This window comes from Mus pahari, chromosome 3, assembly GCF_900095145.1.
Source record: "Mus pahari chromosome 3, PAHARI_EIJ_v1.1, whole genome shotgun sequence".
Taxonomy (NCBI): domain Eukaryota; kingdom Metazoa; phylum Chordata; class Mammalia; order Rodentia; family Muridae; genus Mus; species Mus pahari.
Window position 1 is genome coordinate 60,538,879 of NC_034592.1, and position 26,556 is coordinate 60,565,434.

Genomic DNA, 26,556 nt, shown 5'->3' on the forward strand with positions numbered 1-26,556 from the left:
TTTTATTATTCCAGATGAATTTGCAAATCGCCCTTTCTAACTCTGTGAAGAATTGGGTTGGAATTTTGATGGGGATTGCATTGAATCTGTAGATTGCATTTGGCAGGATGGCCATTTTGACTATGTTAATCCTGCCAATCCATGAGCATGGGAGATCTTTCCATCTTCTGTATTTCTCATATTTTCTTTCTTTCTTTAGTTTGTTATTTTCATTTTATCCTGGTTTGCTTGTCTTTTTTATTTGCCTGTTTGTTTTCATAAGAGAAAGGAAATGGAAGCACGAGGTTGGCAGGGTAAAGAGGTGGGGAGGAGATGAGGGGGAAATGGCAGGGTAAAGAGGTGGGGAGGAGAGGAGGGGGAAATGTCAGGATAAAGAGGTGGGGAGGAGAGGAGGGGGAAATGACAGGGTAAAGAGGTGGGGAGGAGATGAGGGGGAAATGGCAGGGCAAAGAGGTGGGGAGGAGAGGAGGGGGAGATGGCAGGGCAAAGAGGTGGAGAGGAAATGAGGGGGGAAATCATGATCAGAATATAGTGTATGAAAATAACTCTACTTTCAATTTTAAATTAAATTTAAAAAAAAAAGAAAGAAATTCTAGCATAAGACAAGGCATGAGAAACATGAAACTGGTAATCAAGCTATCTATTAGGGGATGACCACAATTTGGAGAAACATATGCCCAAGAGAATGTCTTCATTTACAGCCCTTTAAGGATACATTTGTGAGAGTCAACCTTTCTACCTTTTTGAAATTATTCAATTAATGCATGGACAGTCTACATTCTAATTCATTGCTTTGAAGAAGAAAAAAAAAAGGCTCTCTTCCAGGCCTCTTCTCGATTTTAAGTAGCAGCCCTGATCATCTATGTTATTCCACACAGAATAAAAGCAGTGGTTGACTTCCATAACTGCCTTTGTTCTACCTTCTTGGCCCCTTTTTGCCCTATTTGAATAGCACTGTATCTCCTTCAGAGTCCATTCTTAATGAGGTTATTTACCTTGCATACCCAATGAGATTGTACGTTAAATAATAAATTCTCTGCTCTCAGGTATGTCTGAGGGGGCAGCCTATTCAGCTATTAAAAGGTATAACCTTTTAGCTGAGATTGGTCTTAAGGCTGGACACAACTTCTATACTGAACTTCCAATTACTTAAAGATGTCACCATAGCATACAGAGGTATTTACATTTACATACACTAGTGGATGGGCCTTGCAAACACCCACTAACTACAAAATGACTTTTAAAAGCTCATTTGCTACCACATGTATAAATGTTCTTGCTTATGTATGTTAATGAAATACACGTGTGCTAATGATGCAAGCTGGGCATTAAAGAATAATCATTTTAATGCATTAGCATTGCTATCAATTATGTGTGCTAATGAAATGCATGCAGCTACATCCATTTGGACTGTAAATTTCCTTCTGGTCAGTAATTATTCTTACCCCTCCACCCGGCTGTTTACCAAACATTGTAACATTGACTACCTCAATTTCAACTTCTATTATTACCACAGTGGAAAAATAACAAGATCGGAGAAAGATCTGAAATTCTAGAAGTAAACAAGGGATAACCCAGCATTTTGACAATAAATTTAGTCTACCATCATTGATTGGCGGCTGAGACTGTTGGTAGTTGAAGAGAAATGGGGGAGGGCCTCAGGTACTTCTTTGAGTCTATGTACCATTTGAATCATGTACCATGAGCCATACCATTTGAAGATATTATCTAAACATATTTTAAAGAAATATAGAATTATTTTAATTAAAAACTGCAATAAAAAAAACTGCAATAAAGCTTTCCCTCAAAAGTCCGACTTTCTCACCTTTTGTCCTATTTTATTCTCTTTTTATTGAAAAAAGTTCTCACCCTATAGCCAAGGCTGGCACAATGAAGCCATATTGGCCTCAAACAAATGCAAAACCACCTTAATTCAGTCTTAGATAATGAGACTATAGGTGTGCTCCTCCATATCCCCGGACTTCTGTACAGCCCCCCAAGCCCCCAGGGCAGTGTGTGAATGAAACCTCCCTACTACTATAAGTTATACAGTCAAAGCTTTGGCCTGGGTAAACCACCTTCGTGATTATGGTGTCTGCCCTGCCATGTAAATATTCTTTTGTATGTCTTAATCTTAGATTCTCATTACTGTAATCAGTGTGCTTGATGGTGCCACACTAACCTAAAAAGCATGTTTCTAGTGATCTCCAAGTATGGTGCTGGTCAAATTGAGTAGCTACAAAAGGAAGAATAGAACTTGGTCCTTACCTCTCACACTTCACAAAACTGAACTCCAAATGGACCAAGGACCTCAACAACAAGACCCAATACCCGAATCTAGCAAAGGGGAAAGTAAAGAATATGTTTGAATTTCCTGGCACAGAAAAAGACTGTCAGGACGTCAATGGCGTACGAACTAAGACCAACAGTTTAAGGCCTGGAAAGATGGCTCCGTGGTTAAGAGCACTGACTGCCCTCCTGGAGAACTTGGGTTTCATTCCCAGCACCCACATGATAGCTCATAACAATCTATAGCCTCAGTTCTAGGGCATTCAACACCTTCTTCTAGCCTCTGCCAGCACTAGGCGCCAAGCATGCACACGTTACACAGACTTGCATGCAGTCAAAACACCCACATACATAAATAAAACATTTAAAAGGCCAACAATCAATAAAGAGGACCTCATAAAACTAAAATGCTTTGTACAGCGAAGGACACCATCACTCAAGTGAAGAGGAAGCTTACAGAATGGGGAAAAAAATCTTTATCTCTGACAGAATATCTAGAATATACAAACTCAAAAAATTAAAATCAAGAAACAACACAGTTTTTAAAAAAAAGTGGCATGGAACTAAGCAGAGAGTTATCAAAAGGTGAAACACAAATGGCTGAAAAAAGTTTTCTTTAATGTTCAACATCCCAAGTCATCAGCAAAATGCAAATTAAAACTACTTTGATATCACCCGTTTGGATAGATAAGATTTTAAAAAAAGAAATGCTGATACAGATGAGAGGCAGAGGGACATTTATTTGTGGTTGATGGGAATGCAAACTGGTGCAGCCACTATGGAATTCAGTATAGAGAGTTCCAAAGAAACTAAACTAGATCTGCCACATGATCCAGCTATCCCACTCTTGGGCATATTCCCCAAAAGACTCTATATTCTAATATAGTGATTGATACTTGTTGATCCATGTACAATGTTGTTCTAGCCACAATAGCCAGGAAATGCAAACAGCTTGGTGTCCATCAGATAGTGAATGATTAACAAAATGTGGTATATTTACACCGTGCACTATTATTCAGCAGTTAAGAAAAATAAAATCCACCCGCCTGGCAATGGGCAGAGACACACTTTGTTGGTAGTGTTATTCTCACATCTGACAAGGGCAGAGGTGGCAGTCCTTTGTTCATCCTAGCTTGATGCCTGGCTTGGTGGCCAACGCTGCCTTATGCCTAGGATTCATAAAAAAAAAATCAAATCAAATCAAATCTAGGCAGCACAGCACAGGAGGAGGAAGACAGACAAGACCTGCCCTCCAATGCCAGCACAGACAGGCCACAGACACCCACTTGCCGCCACACACAGATGGAGGATGCCACCCAGGGGCCCACCAGTGTGTGACCAGCTTGCAGTGGGAGCCATCACAACGTGCAAGTAGGTGATGATGAGATGGGAGAGACAGAAGTGAAGCATCGTGAGCATTTATGAAGAGAGAAGGAACTGGAGACTCAAGGGTGGAGAAGAGTAGCCTGTTGTGAATGGCCATTCCTGCCACATGGGGCCATGGTGAGATCACAGCCCAAGCTGCCACTAAAGGTCACGTCTGAGTCCAAGGCAGCACAGCAGCAGGGGTCGGTGTTGATGTCTTTGGTTCATATCACCACTAGAGAACATGGGATATCCCTTGTTAGGGCAGCCATCAGGGACCACGTGAATGTTCAGGGGCTGTACATAACTGGTCTTGCCTCTCCGTGGATACATCTCTCACCAGCAGCAACACTTGGAAAGCAGGCCCTGTGTTCCTCAGGCAGCACACTGGAGCTGGTCCTCATGGCAGAGGTGTGAGTAAGCTGGCCCCGAAGTAAGAGTGGGAGAGCTGACCCTGCCACTCATCTGCTGTGAGGTGGCACAGGCGCAGAGATTATGCCGCCCCCCCCCCTCCTCCAGCAGTCAGGAAGGCTGCCAATGGGGCCATGAGCTTGGGAGAGCTAGCCCTGCCCCTCACCAGCTGCAAAGCTGAATAGCACAGTAGGAAGCAAGAGGGAGCCAGTGAACCAGCTTGGAGGACAGAACAAGGGAGAGCCGCCCTGCCACTTGCAGACTGCAGTAGTTCAGAAACCTTGCCTGGGCAGCACAGTGGAGCTGCAGCACGAGGCACAGGCGCAGTTGAACTGGCCCTGAGGGCATAAGAGCAGGAGAGATGACCCTGTCTCTTCCTGATGGCTGTATTGCGTAGCCTAGCCAGAGCAGCGCTGAAGAGCTCACCACGGTGATGCGGAGAAGGGAGAGCAGGCAGGCTGACCAGCTCAGATCCAGGGCTCTGAATTGGCCCACTCACAAATCTATATCATCTGTGAACAGGTTGGGACCAACGAAAGGGCCAGTCATACTGATTCAAAGCTACAGAACCTCTCTCACGCCAGAGCAACAACAGGGTAACTAGAAGTCTCGATGAGTATCCAACATTGATGCTGTCATAGAAGCCAGAAATCTTGAACCAGACCAATGACTCATTGCAATGAACATTTGCAAGTGAAATGTGTGGAAAGCTAAAATAATGTCTGCCCTGGCAAAACAAGCACACTAGTGAAGTTCTACTCACCAAGACAATGGGTACCATTGTCAAGTCAATAATCTGCAGTTAGACAGGTCATAGGTTCTGGGGAAGAATATACTGCTATTATTCTACTAAGTGCACATAGCATCAAACCAACTCCTACTCGCCATTATACCCATAGACTAATGTAAGTCACACCATCATAGAAATTGATTTGCTTCTACTTTCATAAAAAGTACACAGAGTTGGTAGGTTAGGAAGGGGGGAGAGAGCAGAAAGAAGCTGGAGTAAGGTTTTTTATTATTATTATTTCTGCAAGAACATCAAGCACTGTTAATAGGTGAGCCATCTCTCTAGCTCTACAGAGTTTTAAAAAAGATGAATAAATACCTTTAAACAAAGACAAAATGATTGTTTTAAATCAAAACTCAAGAACTGAGATCTGAAAGGAATTAGAATCGTCTGAAAGTGAAAAGTTAAAGTACAAATGTTGCTTTTGTTCATTCCCTTCCGTGGTATTTGGGACAGAACCCAGGGCCCTACACACGCTGGCAAGAGCTTTTCACACTGAGCTATAACGTGTGCTGCATCTTTTTAATAGTATAAATCATTGAGACAAAATACAAGAAAGTTTTCAATATAGGTTTACTGGAAGGCGTTTTTAAGCATGTGGAATTTTAGCTTTCAATTCTCATGTTATAGTTACCCTCAAGCTATGAAAGATAGATACAATTCTCTCAGGAAAAAAATTGAGTCAGATGTTTGAAAAATAATGTATATGGAATCTAGTAATTCTATGAAGCACAGCATAAAATTAAAGTAAGTTTAAAAGAAAAAAAAAAAAAAGAGTCCCCTGACTTTTGGAAGTGATGCCATTCCCTGCAAAGACTGATAGTCAGATCCTAAGACTGCTCCTGGGGGTGTCAGCAGATGTGGTTGGAAAAGGGCTATTCACCCCTCCTTACTCTGCTGAAGATCTTGGCAGAGCTAGAATCTCATACCCATCTATCAAACATCTGGCAATAATCTAGCAAATACGTATTTGTACAAAGTATGCTCTTTGCAACTACCACAGTACAAGGATTACATTTAAACAGGGATTATGAAAAACACATGTAAGTGCATAATCAACTACAGGAAAGGTTGATCCCTGCCCCCAATTCAACAGAACATACCAAGTACTGCAGATGAAAGTTCTGGGTGAGCAGAGTCTAGTAACCTATAGATGACACATGACACATGAGAAAATAAGGTGTGAGGCCAGGCACCCAGACTTTATAGATCCACAGATTACACCAAGAAGGCAACTTGCTATCACCTGTTCTCTAGGCAAAGCTCTGGGGTTGGGAGCTATGGGTAGCAGCCATCCATACCCTTCTCTCCCCAGCTTCTACTGTGCCAGAGCAAAGACCCAGAGGCACAAAAAAATCTAAAACTACAATTTTTACCATTCTGGCAAAAAGTTTAAAATCTCGATGTAGGTGAATATTGATATTGGGGGACAGTGTATTTCTGAAAAAATAAAATTCACCTCAACTGTGGAGAACCATGTTTTGCTACACACTGCTAAATAGCTGAAGCTACCTAAGGAACACTGGTTCCCAGGGAACTTCCAGACAGTATAGAAGTCTGCATTTTTTTGTAAAAACAAAAAATCAAGCAAACAAAAAACTCATACCAAAAAAAAAAGGAAAAAAAGAAAGAAAGAAAGAAAGAAAGAAAGAAAGAAAGAAAGAAAGAAAGAAAGAAAGAAAGAAAGAAAGAAAGAAAAAACAACAACAAAATCAATAGTGTGGACTGAGATAATAAATGCTTAATTCTTTTTAGGCTTTCAGGGAACATCTTATTGAAAAGGTGTTCTGTTGGTGATTAGTCATTTGGTTGGTTAGTTGGTTGGCTGGTTAGTTGATCAGTCTGTTGGTGGTCGCTTGGTTGGTTTTTCAGATAGTTTTCTACTCTGTAATCCATTCTAGCCTTGGAACTGTCCTGTCTGAAATACAGGCTGGCCTGGAACTTGCTATCCTCCTACCCCAGCCTCCCAAATCCTGGGATTACAGGCATACAACATCATGCTTAACTGAAAGACAATTTATTAAATGACACAGAATCAAAGAATGTAAAGGTTTTAGAAACTCATTCAACATCAAGAATAGAAGTGCAATTTATGCATTTATGTACAGAGCAACTTCAACCATCTTTTGTGTTGTTACAAACTAATTCCATTCTAGGCTTTATAGGGAAAGCTGCAAGCAGAAAGAATATAGCGCTTCTTACTATTAAGTAGAGAAGTCAGTAGGCAGTAAAACACTCTTAAGTTTCTTAATAATACCTGCAACAGAGCTTCAGAAATCCTGACCAACAAATTCTTTGGTATATTCTTTACTTCTTTGAACACTGAATAACACATTATTATAAATCATTATTATATTTAATCATTTTAAAGTACATTAGATAAAGGAAAATGTTAGTAAAAATCTAACCTTATCAAATGGTTAAGAGCAGAGGAGACATGAAATACACAACAGATACCTAAGTTCAGATCTTGCCTCTGCCACTTACTGAGGGACCTCACATGAGATACTTAACATCAGTTTCTTTATCTACAAGATGGAGATAAAAATTATTCCAAAGAATCTTTCTAAGATGAATATAAGAGGTCTTACAACAGGCTGGATGAATATAAGAGGTCTTACAACAGGCTGGATAAATATTAAGCACTCAATCAATAACAGTTCCACACCATAGGAAACACATAGTGCCTCCAATTAGACTGTTATACATGGTTAGACATTTAAAACAAGTAACTCCAAAGTAATAGCCCTACAAAATCTCATGTATACTATATATAATCTATCTGCATGTTAATCTCCTAAATAGTGAAATTAATTTTCAAATCTATTACAAATTCTCATAAATTCTCAACTTGTGAAGCTTGAATTATATTTTGCAGTAACTGTTCTTTGTTGCCTGAAAATTCTAGACCAAACTAGACTCGCATGCATTACTACATGCAATAGCAGAATCACTTCTAAATTTATATCCAAAGACAGCTGTAGAAAATGACTTGCACACACTTAAGAAAGTCTCCATAGAGCTCAGTTGTGAGACGTCCAAAGAAATATTTAAGAAATCAAAGATTATGGCATCATATTGAATGTAAAAAAAAATAAGTACTTATCAGGAGACAAAGGCTTTGATTCATTTCTCTGAATTAGAAGAATTAATGAGCTGTGCATGTCTATATATGTGCACATAATGGATGGCAGAGGAAATATGCAAATGTGGGGAGAGGACCTTCATGGTGTCAGACAAATGGAGAGTGCTTTAAGCTCCTAGAAGTGATCTGGGCTTCCTAATTCTTAACCCTTTACCGTTCATAAAGCATTTAGCCCTCCTATTTCCTAGGTAACAAAGGTCCCTAGATTTTATTGCTCACATAAATTCTTCTTCCCAGACTGAGTTTCTTCCACTTTTAGAGCTGAATTTAAGTCAACTCTTTCCCGAAAGATTTACTCATATAAGAATGTTCTGAATTTGAAACTCAAGAGTATTAACTGAGATCTTCTGATCTTTCTGTAACAGTGATTTGCTATAGGCCATTGTTCTAGTTTTTAATTTATTTTAAAATAGTAAATGTAAATAAAATAAAATTAGCAGTTAATTTTGATAGTAAATTTAGAAAATGGGGAAAATGCATATCCTACAGCTGAAATAGAATCAGTCAAAACATAGTTATATTTCTTTCAAGTTCTTTACATGTGCAACATCAAACACACACACACACACACACACACACACACACACACAATCATATGTAAGATCAGACCATAAGTACTGTGTAACACTGTATCCATTTTTCTCTTAATACTGAACCAGCATTCCTCACATCATTTTAAATTTTAAAAACTATTTTTAAAGGTGTTACTCTCTCCTTTCATTCTACACATTCTGGTGTATTTTTTCACTATAATAAATACTTCAAACTAAAAAAAAAATGCAGAAGAAATTAAGGAGGGAAAACTGGGGTAAGAAGAACTGAGACTAGGCGTCCTTGCAATCATGCCCTGAGCTGCCTATATGAGACGAGGAAAGTCCTCACCATTGGCAGCTGCTCCGTGTCTGTAAGAAGTAAGATGAAGGGCTGCTGTCTCTCGCTGTTGGCAGGTGTCTACAGGGCCCCCAGACAACAGCAAGTGGACTGTGATGGAGTCTAGAATGTGATAACAACAGCTTCCTGTGAAAAAGAGCTACCAGAAGCCAATTCTGCTCCCACATTGGGAATAGCTTGCTCAGACCCTGTTTTGCTTTAAGAATATAGCTACATATATAGCTGTTATTATATGATGTGTAAAGTATACAAACTGAGTGGATTAAAAACTAAAAAGGAGAAAACAATGTGTCAAAAAAGATAGAAAGCTGTCAAATAGCTTTGCAGAAAGTTTCCGTGCTGGGGACGAGGCTCAGTGGTACAGCGCTTACACTAGGCCCTGGGTTGAACCTCCAGAACTGAAAGGCAAAAGCTAGACAGAAAAATACATGGATAAGATAAAATTAATTTTACGATGTCATTACAGAAGCAGAAGATTCCTAGGAGGGGAAGAACTGGAAACTAAAGAGTAAAATGGAATGGAAGGAGTAGAAATGTAATATTCACAACCATATGTACTCTCCTTCCTCAGAGGATTCTAATTTTCAGAACTTAAGTGACACATTTTAAGGTGTTCTTCCATTCAAAAGTAATCACCAATAAAGCCATCATGACTCCAAAAGCACACAGAACACACTTTTACATTAATTTTCCACTTAGTAAAAACATAGATTCTTTTGTGCCTAGCAGAGTGGCTTCATCCATGAGGACTAGAACTCTCTACTGTGTGAAGGAAAATCCATCCAGTTTTACATAGGTCTAAACACACTATGATGCCGAGCAATCTGCATTCTTCCTGGCACCATGGCCTCCCTCTTTTGACTCCTGCTCTTCTTAGGAAATTAAATGAGATCTGTCTTCTGGTCCCGGAACAATGTGTGCACACATACAAAACTGCATTTCCAGAGGCTTCTGGACTCCTTGAATCCCAGAAGGAAGGGGGAGTTACAGAGAACTGGTAAAGTGGCAGAGTCATGGAGCAATTATGACAGGATGGCAACACAGCAAGAACTTTACCATTCTGGGCATGCTGGCCTGGCATTTTAAGTCTGATATGTGAGTACTAAAGGAGACCCTCTCACTCTCCACAGTGTCTCTCAATGAAAGAACCATCTGGGAAGTCATTAACTTCCTCACATCATTCTAATGCACAGCATGGAATCAAACTGCCGACTTGGTCTCCTGTCTGTCCAATACATTTAAATTTCTCTTAACCACTTAAGTGAAGTTACTGTTTTCACCTCAGAACCTATGGTTGAACTATTAGACAAAACACAGGCACCATGAGCTCCTGAGACCAGGGTTTCAGTCTCTTTCCTGTCACCCATGCATGGCTCATAGGTAGCATCCATTAAAGGGAAAATGAATGACTAAATACACAGGCTAGGACAAAAGTCCTACAGACAGCAGAACCTGTATGCAGCATTATATTACCACAAATGGGTCTTTATTATCACTAAATATTCTTTCAGTCGATTACAGGCATATGTAATTTTTAAAAAATTGGTAAAACTTCTTTGAGCTGTGTCTTAAAATTTATTTCTAAAACACAAAATAGCTTTATATTAATCTGATATCAGAGCAATAATTAGTCATCTTTATTAGTGAACAAGTGGATCTTATTGGAGATCAAGCTTGTGCTGGAAATAAATTATGAACTGCTTGTTGTATAAATTACAACTATTTCCAAAAACACTAAACTTCACAAATTTCACAACTGGAACTTAAATGCATTTTAAAATTTTCTTTTTTGCAATAATTGCACAGAAGATGGAAACTAAAGCACTATTCCATATACTAAAGGTAATTGCTGCATCTACTGCTCATGTCAGGTTGATGTATGACTATGAAACAAAGGTCAACCTTCTGCACTCATACATTATCAAATTTGAAAGCACAATATTTGATTCTGACCAACCTTTAAACTGCCCACAATATGTGTAAAAAAGAGATGGAGTTTTACCTGGCTTTTCAAAAATAAAAAATATGAATCCATGTTTTGGGAGCAGAAGGGCCAAGAGGTCAGGGGCAAGGTTAGATGTCAACACCATGAATCTCACAGTATCTTATCAATGAGGTCTAGTATAATGATTACAAGCAAAAATTGCTATACTAATGAAGACAAAGATCTAAAAAATTAAATAGTCCAGGCCCTCTGATAGAGGGCAGTACTTGGTGGGCAATAAGGCAAAATTAAGGACATAAATCACTCTTTAAAGCTTATAAAACCCCACAGTGCACAAACAGTCTGCATGCCTGGGGAACAGACTGTTGAAGACTAAAGTGGCAGCTGCCATACCTCTCACTACTTGCGGGGAAGCCAGCAGCCTGAAACTGAGCTTCCTGATCAGAAGACAAGTCATCACATCTCCTGTTCCTCTTCCAACGCCACACACACTACAATCCTGCTGACATTCCATTTAGTAAGTCATGTGGCGTATTGGAGTCAAAGCTAGTGGTTGTTGGGTAGACAAATTGGTTTTATCAACCTACTGAAACCTAAACAGCTTCTGTTCTCTCCATCAGTGGCCAGCAGGAGGGGAGAACAGTAGAAAGAAAATTCTGGCTTTCAGTAGTCTAATTTCACTGTCCAGATATGGTTTATTATTATATTATTTATTTGGGGTGGGAGCACACATATGAAGTCCATGTGTGGAAGTCAGAGGTCAATGTTCTAAAGTCAGTTCTTTCCTTCAACCATGTGAGTCCTTGGAGCTGAACTCAAGTAGTCAGGCTTGGCAGCAAGTGGTTTTACCCAGTGAGCCATCCTGCCTGGCTGCTGATCTGAAATAAGCAGTACTACAGGAGATTACTATACTTAAGGGGAGAAAGGTTTCATGAACAATCAAAGGGAATTCAAGTCTTCAAAAGCCAAAAGGAAAATGTGCTGAAAAGGAACAGCAAGAACCCATACACAATATTCAACCAAAATAGGTCTCAAGAATATTGTTTTTATTCCAGCTTATATTTAATTACAGGATTCGAAGTATTCTATTCTGAAAATCCATACACTGCATACACTGTAGCTATGTGAACACATAGTTAAGAATAAGTTTATTCCAAGTATATTTGATTTCTTTTGAAAGATTGTTTTTATAAAGCAAACCATTGCAACTCTTTAAAAGATGCTTTCCTTTATTAGGTGATCAAAGCCTTTGGAATTTTTGCTAATAGACAGTAAAACATGAACAGCCAGTTTCAGTTTTGGAAACAGCTTATAGTTCATAAAATACACACTGAATGTTTCCGTTTGCTCTTTTTTGTATTGAGGCAAGAACCCAACTTTAAAGTCTATATGCTAACCTATATATTGAAAAAGGAAATAGTCTTAGATTATCTTGCATAAAAGTATGTGTGTACCTAGGCCCCACTAGACCCAGATTTAAAAAGTAGAAATGTAAGTAAGCTCTAAGCAAACATCAGTCATAGATCAGATGGGTTAGAAGCAGGTAAGTGAAGACCAGTACAGAGTCAGTGCTCTCATGCAGGCTGAACTCTGTGAGTTTAAGGCCAGTGTGGTCTACACAGCAATTCAAGGTCAGCAAGAAATACAATGAAACTCTGTGTGTGTGTAGTGTAGTGTAGTGTGTATACTCTTATAGGGATATCTTTACATATATCATAAGAAGCAGGAAAAGGATTGTTGAATTCTTAAACCCAACCCAAGTATCAGGCTCGTCTGAGCATTGCTGACTCTCCCACCTCATCACATGTGTTTAGGTCATCTCCAGCTTAGTTCACTCATGTTATTGAAGCTCTTCTGTGTCAGGCACCAAGAGAACAAAAACAATATACTCTAGCCCTCAATTACTGTTCCCTCAAATCCATCATTCACAGGAGCTTCAGAAACAGCACACCATCCTCGTGTGTTAGCAAAGCCAAATCCACCACTTAGTAACAAGAATCCAGCTTCGTGATTATTTATGTAATATGTCTGTGCCAAGTACTGGTTTACTTTGGTTTGAGATCCAGAGGGATATAATAACTAAGAAACATAGTCTGTGTTCAGTATTCCATGAGAATTGAGAAGCAGACCTACTAAGCAACAAATGACATGTGAGATACCATCCAACCATGAGAAACTGAAGGGCTTTAGCCTAACTCCATAAGCTACCAAGAGTGTGCACAGGTAGTAAAGAGAGCAATCTTAGTCATCATATTTAAATCCTATTTGCAGCTCTGTAAACCAGCTTTAGGAAATGAATTCCTTCTCCATGTGACACTTGTCTCTCTGAAGTCACTGGAAGAACCCTAAGAGTGTGATTGTACCTAGAGTACAAGCCTGACCAACAGACAGCATTGTGTGCACCAATCCTGCCTGCAACACACGGCAAAGCAGACTAAGAAATTTATTTCCATGAAAACAAAATTTTCTCAGTTTTCCTAAAGCAAGCGCCAGGGATCTGGTAAAAGCCTCGAGTAGCTAAAAACTGGGCCTCTTTTCACAGAATTCTGGTCTGAGGGAAATTTTTAAGAACATTTTTTAATCTTCTCAGAGCACTTCCAACATTTACCAGTTTTGATGCCAAGGGAAAAAGGCAGGGATGGCCAGCATGCTCCTGGATCTACCTGTCACCACCCCTTAGTAATAGGGTGACAGCAGCAGGCAACCAACCATGCCATGCTTTTACACAGGTGCTGCAGACCCAAACTCAGTCCCTCGTGCTTACTCAACAATTTTCTCAGCTCAACTTCAGCAATTTTAAACAGCATTTTGTTTTTACATTGATTTCATGGGGGGGGGGCGCACATGTGCCACAGCAGGCACACAGAGGTCAGAGGACAACCTGAGGGAGTTGGTTCTCTTCTTCCACCATGTGGACCTCAGAAATCAAACTTAGGTCTTAAGACTTGGCAACAGGTACCTTTACCTGCTGGGCCATCTCTTGGCCTGAAAGAAGGTTAAAGGTAGTAGTTTTTTAAAAAAGTAGAAAATGACAATTTGTTTAAATAAGCTGAGACAAATTAATTGCTTAAGGATTGATGCAATTCAATAAGGTTTTAATGCTGCACTTATGTTAGTTTTCATTGTTTCAAAGACACAACTTTTCCGAAATATTTATAATTGTTAGTCTAACTTCAGAATATTTTTATCTGATGGCCAGTAGTATTAAAACACTTAGAAATTTAATAAACTTGAAATAAGTCAAATTATAAAAGGTTTCAATTCATAACCATTTCTACATTGATTCATCATTACCCGGAACTGTATCTAATGTCTTCTACAGTTTTTATACCATGTAGAAACATTTTTTTCTGCTAACTTCCTAGAGCAGTTCCATTGCCCACAACCACTCAAAACAGCTGTTCTCCTCAGTCTACCCTTCAAATGACACCTACAAAAAGCTAACACGGTATATGGTAATTAAAGTAGGTACTGTCAGTTAGAAACAGAAATAAACCTGTTAAAGAAATCATAAACTTATTAATATTGAAACAGTGAAAATTCGTGGTACAATATAAATAGTTCTTCATTAAATCTGACTTGGCTTAGATGCCTAGTATCCCTGACCTAAAACTGACAATCATTTAACATTCTGGAACTCAGCATATATTATCTAATGACAATCATTACATAATTAAAAGCAATCTCTCCTCCCCCCACCCATCTAACTCTCTCCCTATACACAAAAACACAAATACACACACACACACACACACACACACACACACACACAAAGTAACACATTCAGCTACAGACTTGATTCTACCGTGAAGATGTATATGTACAATGAGTACATGGTGAAAAACTCATAGTATATTAATAAATAATAACATTTCCAACCTTGGGTTCCAAGCTGTGCTACTCCAATTCAGCAGCTATATATTGAGCTCCTTCGGTATCTACATAAACGAGGTATTTCAGGAGGAAGAACTTGAGAAATATAGGCAACTAGGAGAAACTTTGCATACATGCAGCACTGAAAATAACCTATGTATACTGAAAGAACAGAGGCAGAGGAGGGGAGACAACAGCGACAGTAGTTGCAATGCAAAAAATTGATGTGAGGGCCAACTGGGAAGACAACTGCACCGGACTCCATCAGTCAATACAGTAATTCAGATGTCCTCTTTCAAACACAGAAAGACTGAAGACAGCCACAAAGGTCTGAGGACCCACTGCACAGAATGGATAAGGAAGCAGCATGATCGAACACACTCAGGAGGCAGAGGCAGGCGGATCTCTGAGTACGAGGCCAGCCTGGTCTACAGAGTGAGTTCCAGGACAGCCAGGGCTATACAGAGAAACCCTGTCTCGGGGAAAAAAAAAAAAAAAAAGAAGACAAGCGTTTAAAAGGGAGCTTTCATACCCTGAGGTGACAGAGGCAGGAATTAGAATGATGATGATTAACACAATGATGATTAACAGTAAGGCTTTGGGAGCTGAAGAAACAGTTCAGCAGCAGAGCAGGGCTTAGTATGAGGCTGTGGCTTCAATGCCAACGACATCACAAGTGATCTGCTTACAGTGAGATCTCAGATGTTCCACATGCCAATAGAGACCTCTATGAAAGCTGCGTATCCTCCCTACATCCTGTTTCTTTCCCATACTTAAGATACAAAATTTCCACAGGACCGTTCCCCACCCCCAAAACAAAATTGTGTGTAAGCACATAAACCTACAGCAGGCAGCATGTTGTTTGGTGAAACAATGCAGATTTATCATTGATATAATTCAAAAGAAATGGAAAAATAAGTGTAAAATGTTTAGAGGGAAGCAAGGCACAGCAGCTCATAGAATGATTCCAGCACCTAGGAATCTGAGGCCTCAAGTCACAAAGCCAAGCCAAGCTGGGCTATATTGCAACATTCTACTGGGGATATGGGGAGAAAATTTGGGAATGAACACTTTGAAGACAGAGGGAAAGAGGGAATATATTTTAAATTCTGGCTTGAATACTGATACTATTTGGTGAAATGACACACAAGTTTGAATAAGTAGGGTAGTTTTTTTATTTTATCTTGTTTTGTTTTGTATTTTTTAAGAAATACTGACTTCACTATGCCATGACAGTAGGTGGGTATTTAAATACATAGCTACAAAGCCAAAGAAACAGACCATGCTACGTAGCTATGAAGCCAAAGACACAGACCACGCTAAGATCTGATATTCATAGACAGTAATTATTAAGTCCCTGGGCTTGAGGAGAGCTCCCAGAGAATGAATGCACAGAATAAGAACTGATAATAACTGGAAGCCAGAGAGCATCAACATTTAAAGATGGCAGAGGAAGTCTTAAAAGGACACTGAAAACAAAAAGCCAGGGAAGGTAACGGCAGTGCACATCCAGAACCTAAAGGATAAAGGTGTCTCAGAAAAAGAACATTCAGCCACGTCAATCTGCCAAGCAAGAGCATGAGATAAGTAAGTACTGAGTAGTCCCTGATAAATGAGCAGGCACTCCACATATAGACAGAAGAAAAGCAAATTGTGAAGACAGTTGATGGGAAAACAAATTACCCTGCAGTAAGAATTCAGGGCAAAGACAAAGTGGCCTGATACAGGACTATACAGGGTTAGCTTCAGACAGGGAGAAGAGGAGGCTATCTCTGCCAGAGAAAAATGAAGCTGACACGGGCAGAGCATAGCCACAGAACTGAGCGAGAGTCCTACAGCTACAGTAGAAATATGTGGGTAGGAAAGACAGAGAGAGGAGCTAAGCCCTGTCTTCAGGCCACACTGAGGACACAGTGAGAGGGATGTTAAACAATGACATGCTGAGCATTTGTGAACAGAGAAGTTCTCCCTCATTTATACTCATCTTAATAATCAGAAATGTGGCGTCTCATTCGCTTCAGACATTGTCTACTATATCAGAATAATATTTTGTTTTAAAATACACCAACAATTACCCATCTGTTGTGTTAATTTTACTAAGCTCCCTTTAAGATTTGGATTTTTATTTTTAATTATGTGCATCTGTGGGGAAGAGAGCGCACATTAGGCTAGTGTCCTAGGAGGCTAGGGAGAAGCCATCAGATCTGCTGGATTTAGAGCTACAGGAGGGAGCAAGCCACCCAAGCTGGGAGCTGAAAAGCACTCTGGCATTCTGTAAGAGCAGTTCTCATTCTTAACACTGAGACACCTCTCTAGCTCCCCCTTTATATTCCTTTCGGGGGATGTTTTTATAATATCTTCTTGGTTTCATCATTAGATCCCATTTTTCTGAGGTACTCATTTTTGAGCAGTGCACATCAGACGTTTTTAACAAGACTTAATATGGTGCTACTAACACACACACACACACACACACACACACACACACACACACACACACACACATACACACAGACCCCTTGTAAAATTTACAACAAAAAAAAGGTTATATGAAGCTGGAGAAATGGCGTAGTGACTGAGGCAAGTTTGATCCCTAGCACCCACAGATAGCTCACAGCCATCTGTAACTATCATTTCAAATGACCCAGGTATCTGCCTCTACAGATACCTGTCAAGACAGGTTGGACACAGACATTTATGCAAGTCAAACATTTATACTCATAAAATAAAAATAAACACATCTTTTTATAAAAAGATTATATTCTAGTTTCAGTTCTCCATTTCTTTAATCTATCATTGACACGTACATATGACATTAATGCAGAAAATTTCTGTTCAAAGCAAATAAATTGAGTGTTCATAGTTTTCTTTAATTTCATTATCTACCAAAGAAAGGATCTATGATCCTTCCATATTTCACAAGGGTTTCAATAATACCAATAAATTCTACCATGTAACCTAATAGCTATTAATTATCTAGCAAGAAAGCTAGACATATTACATAAATTATTTTTAACTTCTCAGTACCTATGGAAAACATATTCTTTTTATTTTACAGATTAAATAAATGTAGAGAGGTTAGGTGAAATGCCCATGATTGCAAAGCTGATATTCAAGTCCAGTTCCACATGCTTGAAATACAGGCACTACACTAAAATGCCTCAGAATATTAACAAACTGGGTTCTTTTATATGTCAGATGAGGTATTAATCATAAACTTTTAAATGATAATAAGTATATTTAAACATTTGATAGCTAAAGGATTAGCCAGAAACACTATCGTAACATGTCTCCCCTATGATGTAAATTCACTTCAGTTGTTTCAACATAAGACACATAAAAGGAAACTAGAACAAATTATCATATTGTGTTTAAGAATAACTAGTCTACATCAAAAATCTTCCCACCTGATGCTTGGTATACATACTCAGTCTAGTTAGTTTCATTAAATTTAACTGCCTTATCTTTATAAAATGCATTTATTTGTCTCTCAAAGTTAAAAACTACCTATATCATAATGTTTCAAAATCAGAAAAATTTAACTTCTGATTAGAAACACTAAACCTCTTATGTCACTGATTATGAAAATCTAAATGAAAAGAAAAACACCATAATTTGCTATACACTTATCATACAGTAAGTTCTCCCTACCAAGATTTTTTTTCAGATAGCCAAGTCATCCATCAAGACAGTATGTGAGGAAGTCTAGATATTTAACAAAGAAAAAAACGCTGCCAGGTCATCTTTATTTTCCTTAACAAAACACACACACACACAAACACACACACAAAAAAACCATTTATATATCATCATTATATTACAAATATAAATAATACCAAGAATTCAAGTACAGTCAAGTGCAGATGTATTTCCTATTAATATGTAAACATTAACTATATACATCATGTGCCTTTGGCCCAGTTGTAAAATAAAAGACATCAAAAGAAATACTGCACTTGACTGTTTAGTTGCATTCTTATTGAGAATTCGTACCAATGTGTATGTAATTAAGGTTATAGCTTTCAGCATTACTTGGTGTAAACACCTAAACAGATATTTCCTTCCCACTGGCAAATATCTCCAAAGTTAAAATTTAATGATGAAGTATTCAAAATCTTAATTATGTTTCAACCCTTAAACACTATGGAAGAAATTATTCCTAGCTAAATTTGTTCCTATGTCAAAATGGGTATTATTTACAAGTTATACATGTAAAAAACAAAAATGTTTTTTAACTTTAGAATGCACAAAGTATCTAACAGCTATGCCTCTGCATATTAACTGATACCTCGTGCTTTTACTGTCAATACCTAGTAGTAGAACTTGGATACACTGAACTTGCTGGGCAATTGAATATGAATAATATTAAGCATATATCTAGAAGGCAAATTTTTCTTGAGTACCACAAAAAAAGCAGTAACTAACATCAACAAGACTACAAATATCCAGTTGAAGGCACATGGAAGCATTTACTACTTTGTCACCAAAGATTCTTCACTTGGTTCAAGATTAGAAACAGAATCGGCTCTGAGAGCAGGTGACTTGGCTTCATTTGTTGAGGTTTCCTTGTTCTCAATCTCTTCTTGGTTCTCTTCTGGCTCCTCTGGACCAGATGTTTTTTCAATCACTTGGCTTGTCTGCTCTGTAACTGGTATTTTGTCATCTCTCTGCTCAGTACTATTATCAAGAACATCTTGTTCTTCTAAAGAGTCTGAAAAGAGAAAAAGACATATAAGACTTCAGGGATATCTAAATGTCAAAACTGCTAAATAAGAGAAGCCAAAGATAAACATACAAACATACTAAGAAACGACAGAATGGTCTAACATTACCTTTTAAATATTCACTCTATTGCACAGCACTTAGAGAATTAGTATAACTGAATAACTGAACGAAATAAACTCATACTTTAATAATTTCATACACAATATGCTTCTAAAGATATATCTATAAGCACAAGTCTAAAACTCAAGGCCTCATCAGAATGAAATGCTCTTAAGTGCATTGATCTGTGAGAACTTGTCACAAACTTGAGTTTTAAATTAAATCACTTAATAATTTAATAACAAATTTACTAATTAAACTTTCTTTAATTCTTTATATTTTAAACAATGAGACAGAAGGGAGTGATAAAAGCAGAGATGCTTTGAGTCTCCTAATTTCCAAGTCAAAGATAAAAATTTAGCTTTAAAGTAATTTTTTCATAGTAAATCTAATATTCTTGCTAGCAGAAAAATAATTAAAGCACATGAGCTTTTAGTAAGGGCAAAATTTCCTCATAAATGCTCTTTATGGATAAACTATAAGTGTTACTGATACAAACAAAACAAAACAAAGAAAATCCTGGGGAAGGTCAGCCTGCTTAAGAAAAGAGTCTAGTTAAATGCCTGTAACATGGCCAAAATTTCACAAACTAAATAGTTTTGCAAAGAAACTATGCACATCATGCACAGAGTAGTACAGAAGTATTAGAAATCCATGGCTTTAGCATACTAGTTTAATAAACACGAATACTGCTTTTGTCAGAACTTATCAAGTATTTTAGAAGTAGTATCTATCTCCTTACACAGATATCCTGGACCCCCGTCTACAGGATTAGTTACAACTACTTTCTTCTTTTACAGAATAAAAGCCTGAGATTTCAGTTAAGGGCAGCTACATAATGTCTTACTGTATGACAACCCAAATAGCTGATCACAAAAAGCAGTGTGGAGTGGTCATAAATCATACAGTGACACACGAGCATAGGAACCCCCACCTTGTTATAATACAGAACCTAAATGCCATTGCTGCACTACTTGAAATCAACTGAAACCCAAAGAAGAAAAGTATTAAGTCACTCAAGTTTTGTTAAATGAGCATGGCAGAGAGGAAAAGAGAAATGGCAAATGAAACTGTGAATATATACAAACCATTGCTGCTATAAAAGCCAACAAGTTCTTCTGCAGGAAACTTAGGAACTGCCAACCATTTGTAATACAAGTCTCATAGAACTTATTTACAGGAATTTTAAGAGTCATGATTTTCCACAACTCTTCTGGCTTAAAGCAATACTTACTTGGCAAGAACTTTGCAATTTGCTTAGTAAAGCCTTCTGAAACCAACCTTATTAAGTAGTATAAAATGGGAAAAACAAAACAAAACTTAATAACAGGTCACAACTCACAAACACCAAGTTTAAGTGAACACAGGCACTGACCAAATTCTAAGAGAATGACACAATAGCCAAGGGGTCAAGGTTCAAAGTTTACTACATTAAATTTTATTAACTTCAAAACTTTACTAAGTCAAGGACAATTTTAAAATTCTAGGTTTGTATAAAAAAGCTAATACAAAAAAAATGGAACCACACTACTAGAAATTTCAAACATCTACAATACATACATTTGAAGAAACTCAGTGTATCTCAATTATTAGAAAACATAAGTTTCCTATGTTTCAGACATGACACTCAAATTATATTTCAGAAAATATATAGAAAAGTAAAAACTTAGTGAAACGATGACTAGGGCTTGAAAATAACTGATGTGCCTATTTATTTATAAGGACTTTCCCCCCCTTGGGTTGATCTGTAGAAAAGCAATCTTGATGAGAGCAACACACACACACATACACACACACACACACACACACACACACCCTGGCACATGACATGCCTATGACACAATCATAGGATTTTATGCTTACAGGAAACCACACAAACAAGTTCTAGATGATCAGGTACATAGTATTAACAGATCTGTAACAATTTCACATCTAAACATTAGAGGATTTTAACAAGACCATGTATTAACCATGTACTACCCCAAGATACTTATTTCAATTTAAAATAGTTTGGAAATATAAAATACACTTTAAAAGTTGTTAGTATTTGACCAGAAGATACCAAAAGACTAAGACTCAAAATAGTAACCTGAATGACCTAATTATATATGCAAGAAAAATAATTCAAATCAGGTTTAGCTTCTATAATACAAAACAAACAAACAACAAACAGAATAATAATAACGTGATAGAACAAAAACAATACATCACTCTGTTTCATTACCCACTCCTATCCACTAACTTCCACTCCAATATTACTGAGAGAACAGTATTTTTCCACCAAATAATAGCAATTGGTAACTGGATATACACATACACACTAAAATTCAAAACACAGAGTACTATTTAGCTATTTAGCATTGGTTAACAATTCAATTAAACAAAGGACTTCATTAAATGTCAATGAAATGATTCCTAATGATATTCTGTTATAGAATCAGTGTCTAGCCCAATCGTCATCAGAAAGGCTTCCTCCAGCATCTAATTGGAACAGATTCAGAGACCCACAGCCAAACATTAGGCAAGGCTTGGGGTAACCCTACAGAAGATGGGGAGGAAGGATTGTAAAAGCCAGAGGGGCCCAGAATACCAGGAGAACATGGCCCACAGAATCAACTAAGCAGGGCTCACAGGAGTTTACACAGTCTGAAGCAGTAACCACAGAGCTTGCATGTGTCTGTGTGCAAGACCCTCTGTTTACATGCTATGGCTATTTAGCTTGGGGGTCTTGTTGGACTCCTAACAATGAAAGTGAGGGTGTCTCTGACTCTTTTGCCTGCTCATGAGACCTTTTCCTCCTACTGGGTTGGTTACCTCATCCAGCCTTGATATGAATGTATATACCTAGTCTTATTACAACTTGCTATGTTATGCTCAATCATTATCATTGTGAGGCCTGCTCTTTTCTAAAGGGAATCAGAGGAGGAGAAGTAGTGGGTGTGGGGAGAAGTGAGGTGCTGAGGAACTGGGAGGTTGTGGTCATGAGAGAAGAATAAATTAAAACAAAAAGGTTCATTGCAAAGCAATGAATAACCTAAAACTAAACCATCATCCGAAAATGTTTAAAAAATTAGTAAAAAGATAAAATTATATTTATCTAAAACGGACTACAACAATATACTATTCAGAAAGTTCAACATAAAGATTGAAGCTTTGGTGAGGAGACTGATATATAAACAGGAGCCAATAAAATCTTCATTATCAAAGCATAAGATAAATACTGAAAACAGAGTTCTTATTCATCCAATATAACCTAATAGTAACAGTATTTTGCATATAAGAAAAAAGAGATATCAGATTACCAGACAAATTTTATATTAGATGAAGCCTACTTAACAATTTCTGCCAATATTGAATAGACACCATGAATTTTCATATTATCCTGTGGATATAAGCTATTTTTAAGTAAAGTAATTACATGAGCTCTTAACAACCACAACTGAGAAATGGAAACAATATTGTTTCAAACATAGCAAAAAAAAAAAAAAAATCACTACACTTATGCAAGAATGTAGACCTCGTTGCTCCGATTACATCTATGAATAGAATGCTATTCATTGGAATAGCATAGTATTTTGGAAAGCATTTTATTTATCATCATTATTAATAGTGTTGGGGAGGTGCACATGTCACAGCATGCCTGTAAAAGCCAGAGGCCAACACTGTAAAAGTGGAGCCTCTCTCTGCCTTTCTGTAGACTTAAGGGACTCATACTCAGGTTATCCAACTCTCATGACAAGTACTTTTACTCACTGGGTCATCTTGCTGACCCCAGTTTTAAGGGGGAAGAAGAAAAACCAATCAATCATTTTTAATGTCAGTTAGCAGAGTTAATTTTTATGTATTTATATTTTATTATATGTTATCATTTAATCATAAAAGAAAATAAAGAATTTAAAAGAAAGTCAGTCCTTTTGGTATGCCATACCTAGTACAGTTTTAGAAAGAAAGCAATTAATTTCCCTAGTTTCTTGTGTTTGTTATCTGTTATCAAAGTATCTGGATGTACAATTCTAGAATTTAAAAAAAATTCAAGGATTGACAGTAATTTCTTCTAAATCTCTGGTGAAAACTTGTTAAGATTCCACATGCTATTCTAAAACGTGATTCAGAAAATTTAAAAACCTTATCCTGAATGCAAATTCTTCTATCAGAATTCAGACCAAACTTAACTGCAAAGACATGTGGCATAGACTGGAAAGAGAAAGTCTTAGTTCTAGATCGTTTATATAAATGCTTGCTGATATCTGTTGAAAGAAAACTTCAGAAGGAAGTTATCTTTTCAGAGAATTCGTAAATCCAATAACATAACCTGTACAGTTTCTGCTATCAAGAAGCTATTGCAATGTATTTAAAGATACAAAATGAAAGCAGAATTGTCTGTCCAGTTCTCAATCTTCTACAACACTGATGAGTTTAGAGATCAAAATTTTAATCTCCCAGCTACACTGGCTATGAGCACAAAATAGATGACTGAAAACACACTGCCTTATTTAATAGCTCAATTCAACTATATGGTGCACCACCAGTGTAAAAATAAATGCAGCTCCCTTTGCTCATCAGAAACACTTGGCATCATTTACTATAGGATCCAGCTTTAGACTGATAGTGTATCGTAGTGTAATAGAAGACTTGGAGAAAAGTTTCTGTCTTCTGAAGAACCAAAAAGAAAAAAGATGGCCAGCCACTCTGATGAATTCAAAGAGAAGTATGAAAAAATTACTTTAAAAACGTCTTTAATGAAACAGAATCACTGTTTCAGCTTTCAGTACTGTGGAGTCATCAGACCCTGCTTCAAGTTTGTCTTCACCTATTAACATTACCTTACTGGGGTTGACTTTGAGCCAGTTAGACTTCACTCCGGAGATTTCAGATAGAAAATGAGACATCTGAGGTATTGTTCCTCCTAGATTAGATAAGAAGGAAAGGTATAGCTGTATGTTGTTTGCTAACTATCCATCTTGATCTTAGTAGAAGAAATAAAAAAATAGGACCCATTATCAAGATTTATATTTTGTTGGCTTTTTTTTTCCTCTTTGAAAAAAAAAAAAAAAAATCAAACCAAAAATACTATTGGTTTTTAAGCATTAACTTTAGCCTTCATAAGCAAGGTTACTCATGGAACGGACTTCAGTTTTTCCTCTAGGCATCTTCAGTATAAAATCCTTTATTCTCAATTCCAAGAGGCCGCAATGCCAAGGCAGATGGTTTGCATGTGTCAGCATGCAGCTCAGAGCATGACTTAAGCAAAAGAGAAAGGTTGACACTGTTTGGAGTTGATGCTGCAGACTTCCAGATGAAGAAGCATTCACTCAGCGTTGGAAGTACACAGGCTCAGTCATAGCTGTCTGTATTCACGTTCACATTGATACTTGTTAGTAAGCCAAAAGCCAAGCCCAATTCCACACATATTTCAGGGTCATTCTTCATAGTTAAAAAAAAAAAACAAACTTGAATCTCATACTAACCTTGTGATATCTATTTATTGTTTACATAATCCAGCTAAAGCAATTTAAATGCTTTTATGAAAATAAATCAAACATATGCAAATAATAATTGCTACTAAATTTGTCAATTTCCAGTATGTTTTTTTAATTTTTTTTTTTAATATTTATTTATTATATGTAAGTACACTGTAGCTGTCTTCAGATACTCCAGAAGAGGGCATCAGATTTCACTAAAGATGTTTGTGAGCCACCATGTGTTTGCTGGGATTTGAACTCAGGACCTTCGGATGAGCAGTCAGTGCTCTTAACCGCTGAGCCATCTCTCCAGCCCTCCAGTATGTTTTTATACACTAGGTATAGCACCAAAATATTATGGCCTACTTCATAATTTTAGCCATTTTCATAATTTAGAACTGAGTAACAAAAAATGAGTGAATATTAGTAATAGTTGGAAGTTTTCTACTTCACCTTGTCTATTTTTTCATAAAAATTCCTTAAGAATTCTTAAGATAGAGTTGCAAAATGAATTCTAAAATACAAGTTCTGATAAATCTTACTTCTACACAACAAAGTGACTCCTTTACCATAGGCAATGTTACCTGGGCTTCTAATAATAAACTGTCCAAATGAAGCACAGTATTATTAACCAAGCTATCCAAAACATGCAAAGACGACTTTGCAACTCCTAAGTTTCCTGCTTTCTGGTCATTTCTCACAAATGGAGTGGTAGACACACACATATTCTACCCACACATATTCTAAATATTTTGTCCTTACAGCAATTGTTTCAAAATGCTTGAGTTAGATACACCTGAATTATTCCAGAAAAGCATCACTTCTCAAACTATACAAGAGTTCATTCCAATGGCAATGCTTAACCAACTGGTGCTAAACGCTGCAGATCATAACATGATCTGCATTTGAAAACGGAAACACATCATAGCAACCACAGAAGAAGCCATCATAGCAATAGCTGACACGTGTGCATGCTTAAGAATCTGATACATGAATTCATTGTCATCTTTAATAAATACTGTGCTTACATTAGGCTACACGCATTATCGAAACAAACACTTTAGTTAACATATTTATACCTTCAATGAGCTGGCTTTCTGCTGAGGGCACACTTTCTAGTAGCATGGGACCAGTTGAACTTGAGCCTTCCACTGCGTGCCTCTTCTCAAAACTAAACTCTGGAAGCCGGGGAGCTTGAGGTCTCGTTTTTCTTGCAGGATTCAAGAAAAAACAGTAGGCACATCGAAAAGCTGTATAGAAATTTAAAAAAAAAAACAACCAAACTTCAAAAATTTATCAGACAACTCACAAGATTACTTTTATAAATAGCCAGACTCAAGTTAAAAAATTTTTAACATGAATTTGTTACCTTATTATATAAAATAGGTATTCAAATCAACATTAATTTTAAAGCATATTGCATAATTACTATGAGAATGTAAATACTGATTTTAAAGTAGAAAAGGTATAAAAAGTTAAATAGTAGTATAATAGCAAAATTATATAAATAATTATTAAGTAATTGACAGAACTTACATTTCTTTTTTTTTGGGGGGGGGGG

The 26,556-nt window shown here is 37.4% G+C and overlaps 1 protein-coding gene, 1 non-coding gene and 1 pseudogene across 4 annotated transcripts in view; 1 reads left to right on the top strand and 2 right to left on the bottom strand.

Moving 5' to 3' along the window:
• Window positions 1–2,005: 2,005 nt before the first annotated feature.
• Window positions 2,006–2,115, bottom strand: LOC115063775 (annotated as a pseudogene).
• Window positions 2,116–3,332: 1,217 nt separating this feature from the next.
• LOC115063715 lies at window positions 3,333–3,471 on the top strand. The gene has a single exon (XR_003843596.1). It is a non-coding gene; the product is annotated as a small nucleolar RNA SNORA48 (small nucleolar RNA).
• A 13,801-nt stretch (window positions 3,472–17,272) lies between these two features.
• Window positions 17,273–26,556, bottom strand: part of Lnpk (lunapark, ER junction formation factor) — a 64,524-nt gene continuing 55,240 nt past the window's right edge. For 2 of the 3 annotated variants that reach the window (XM_021193499.2, XM_029536462.1), the window contains exons 12-13: window positions 26,075–26,245; window positions 18,422–19,420 (exon numbers count right to left, since the gene is read on the bottom strand). In XM_021193499.2, coding sequence (XP_021049158.1) covers window positions 19,182–19,420; window positions 26,075–26,245 — 410 coding nt within the window. In that variant the 3' untranslated portion in view covers window positions 18,422–19,181. Of the gene's footprint in view, window positions 19,421–24,356; window positions 24,440–26,074; window positions 26,246–26,556 lie in introns of all 3 variants that reach the window. The other variant, XM_021193501.2, reaches the window with a different exon arrangement.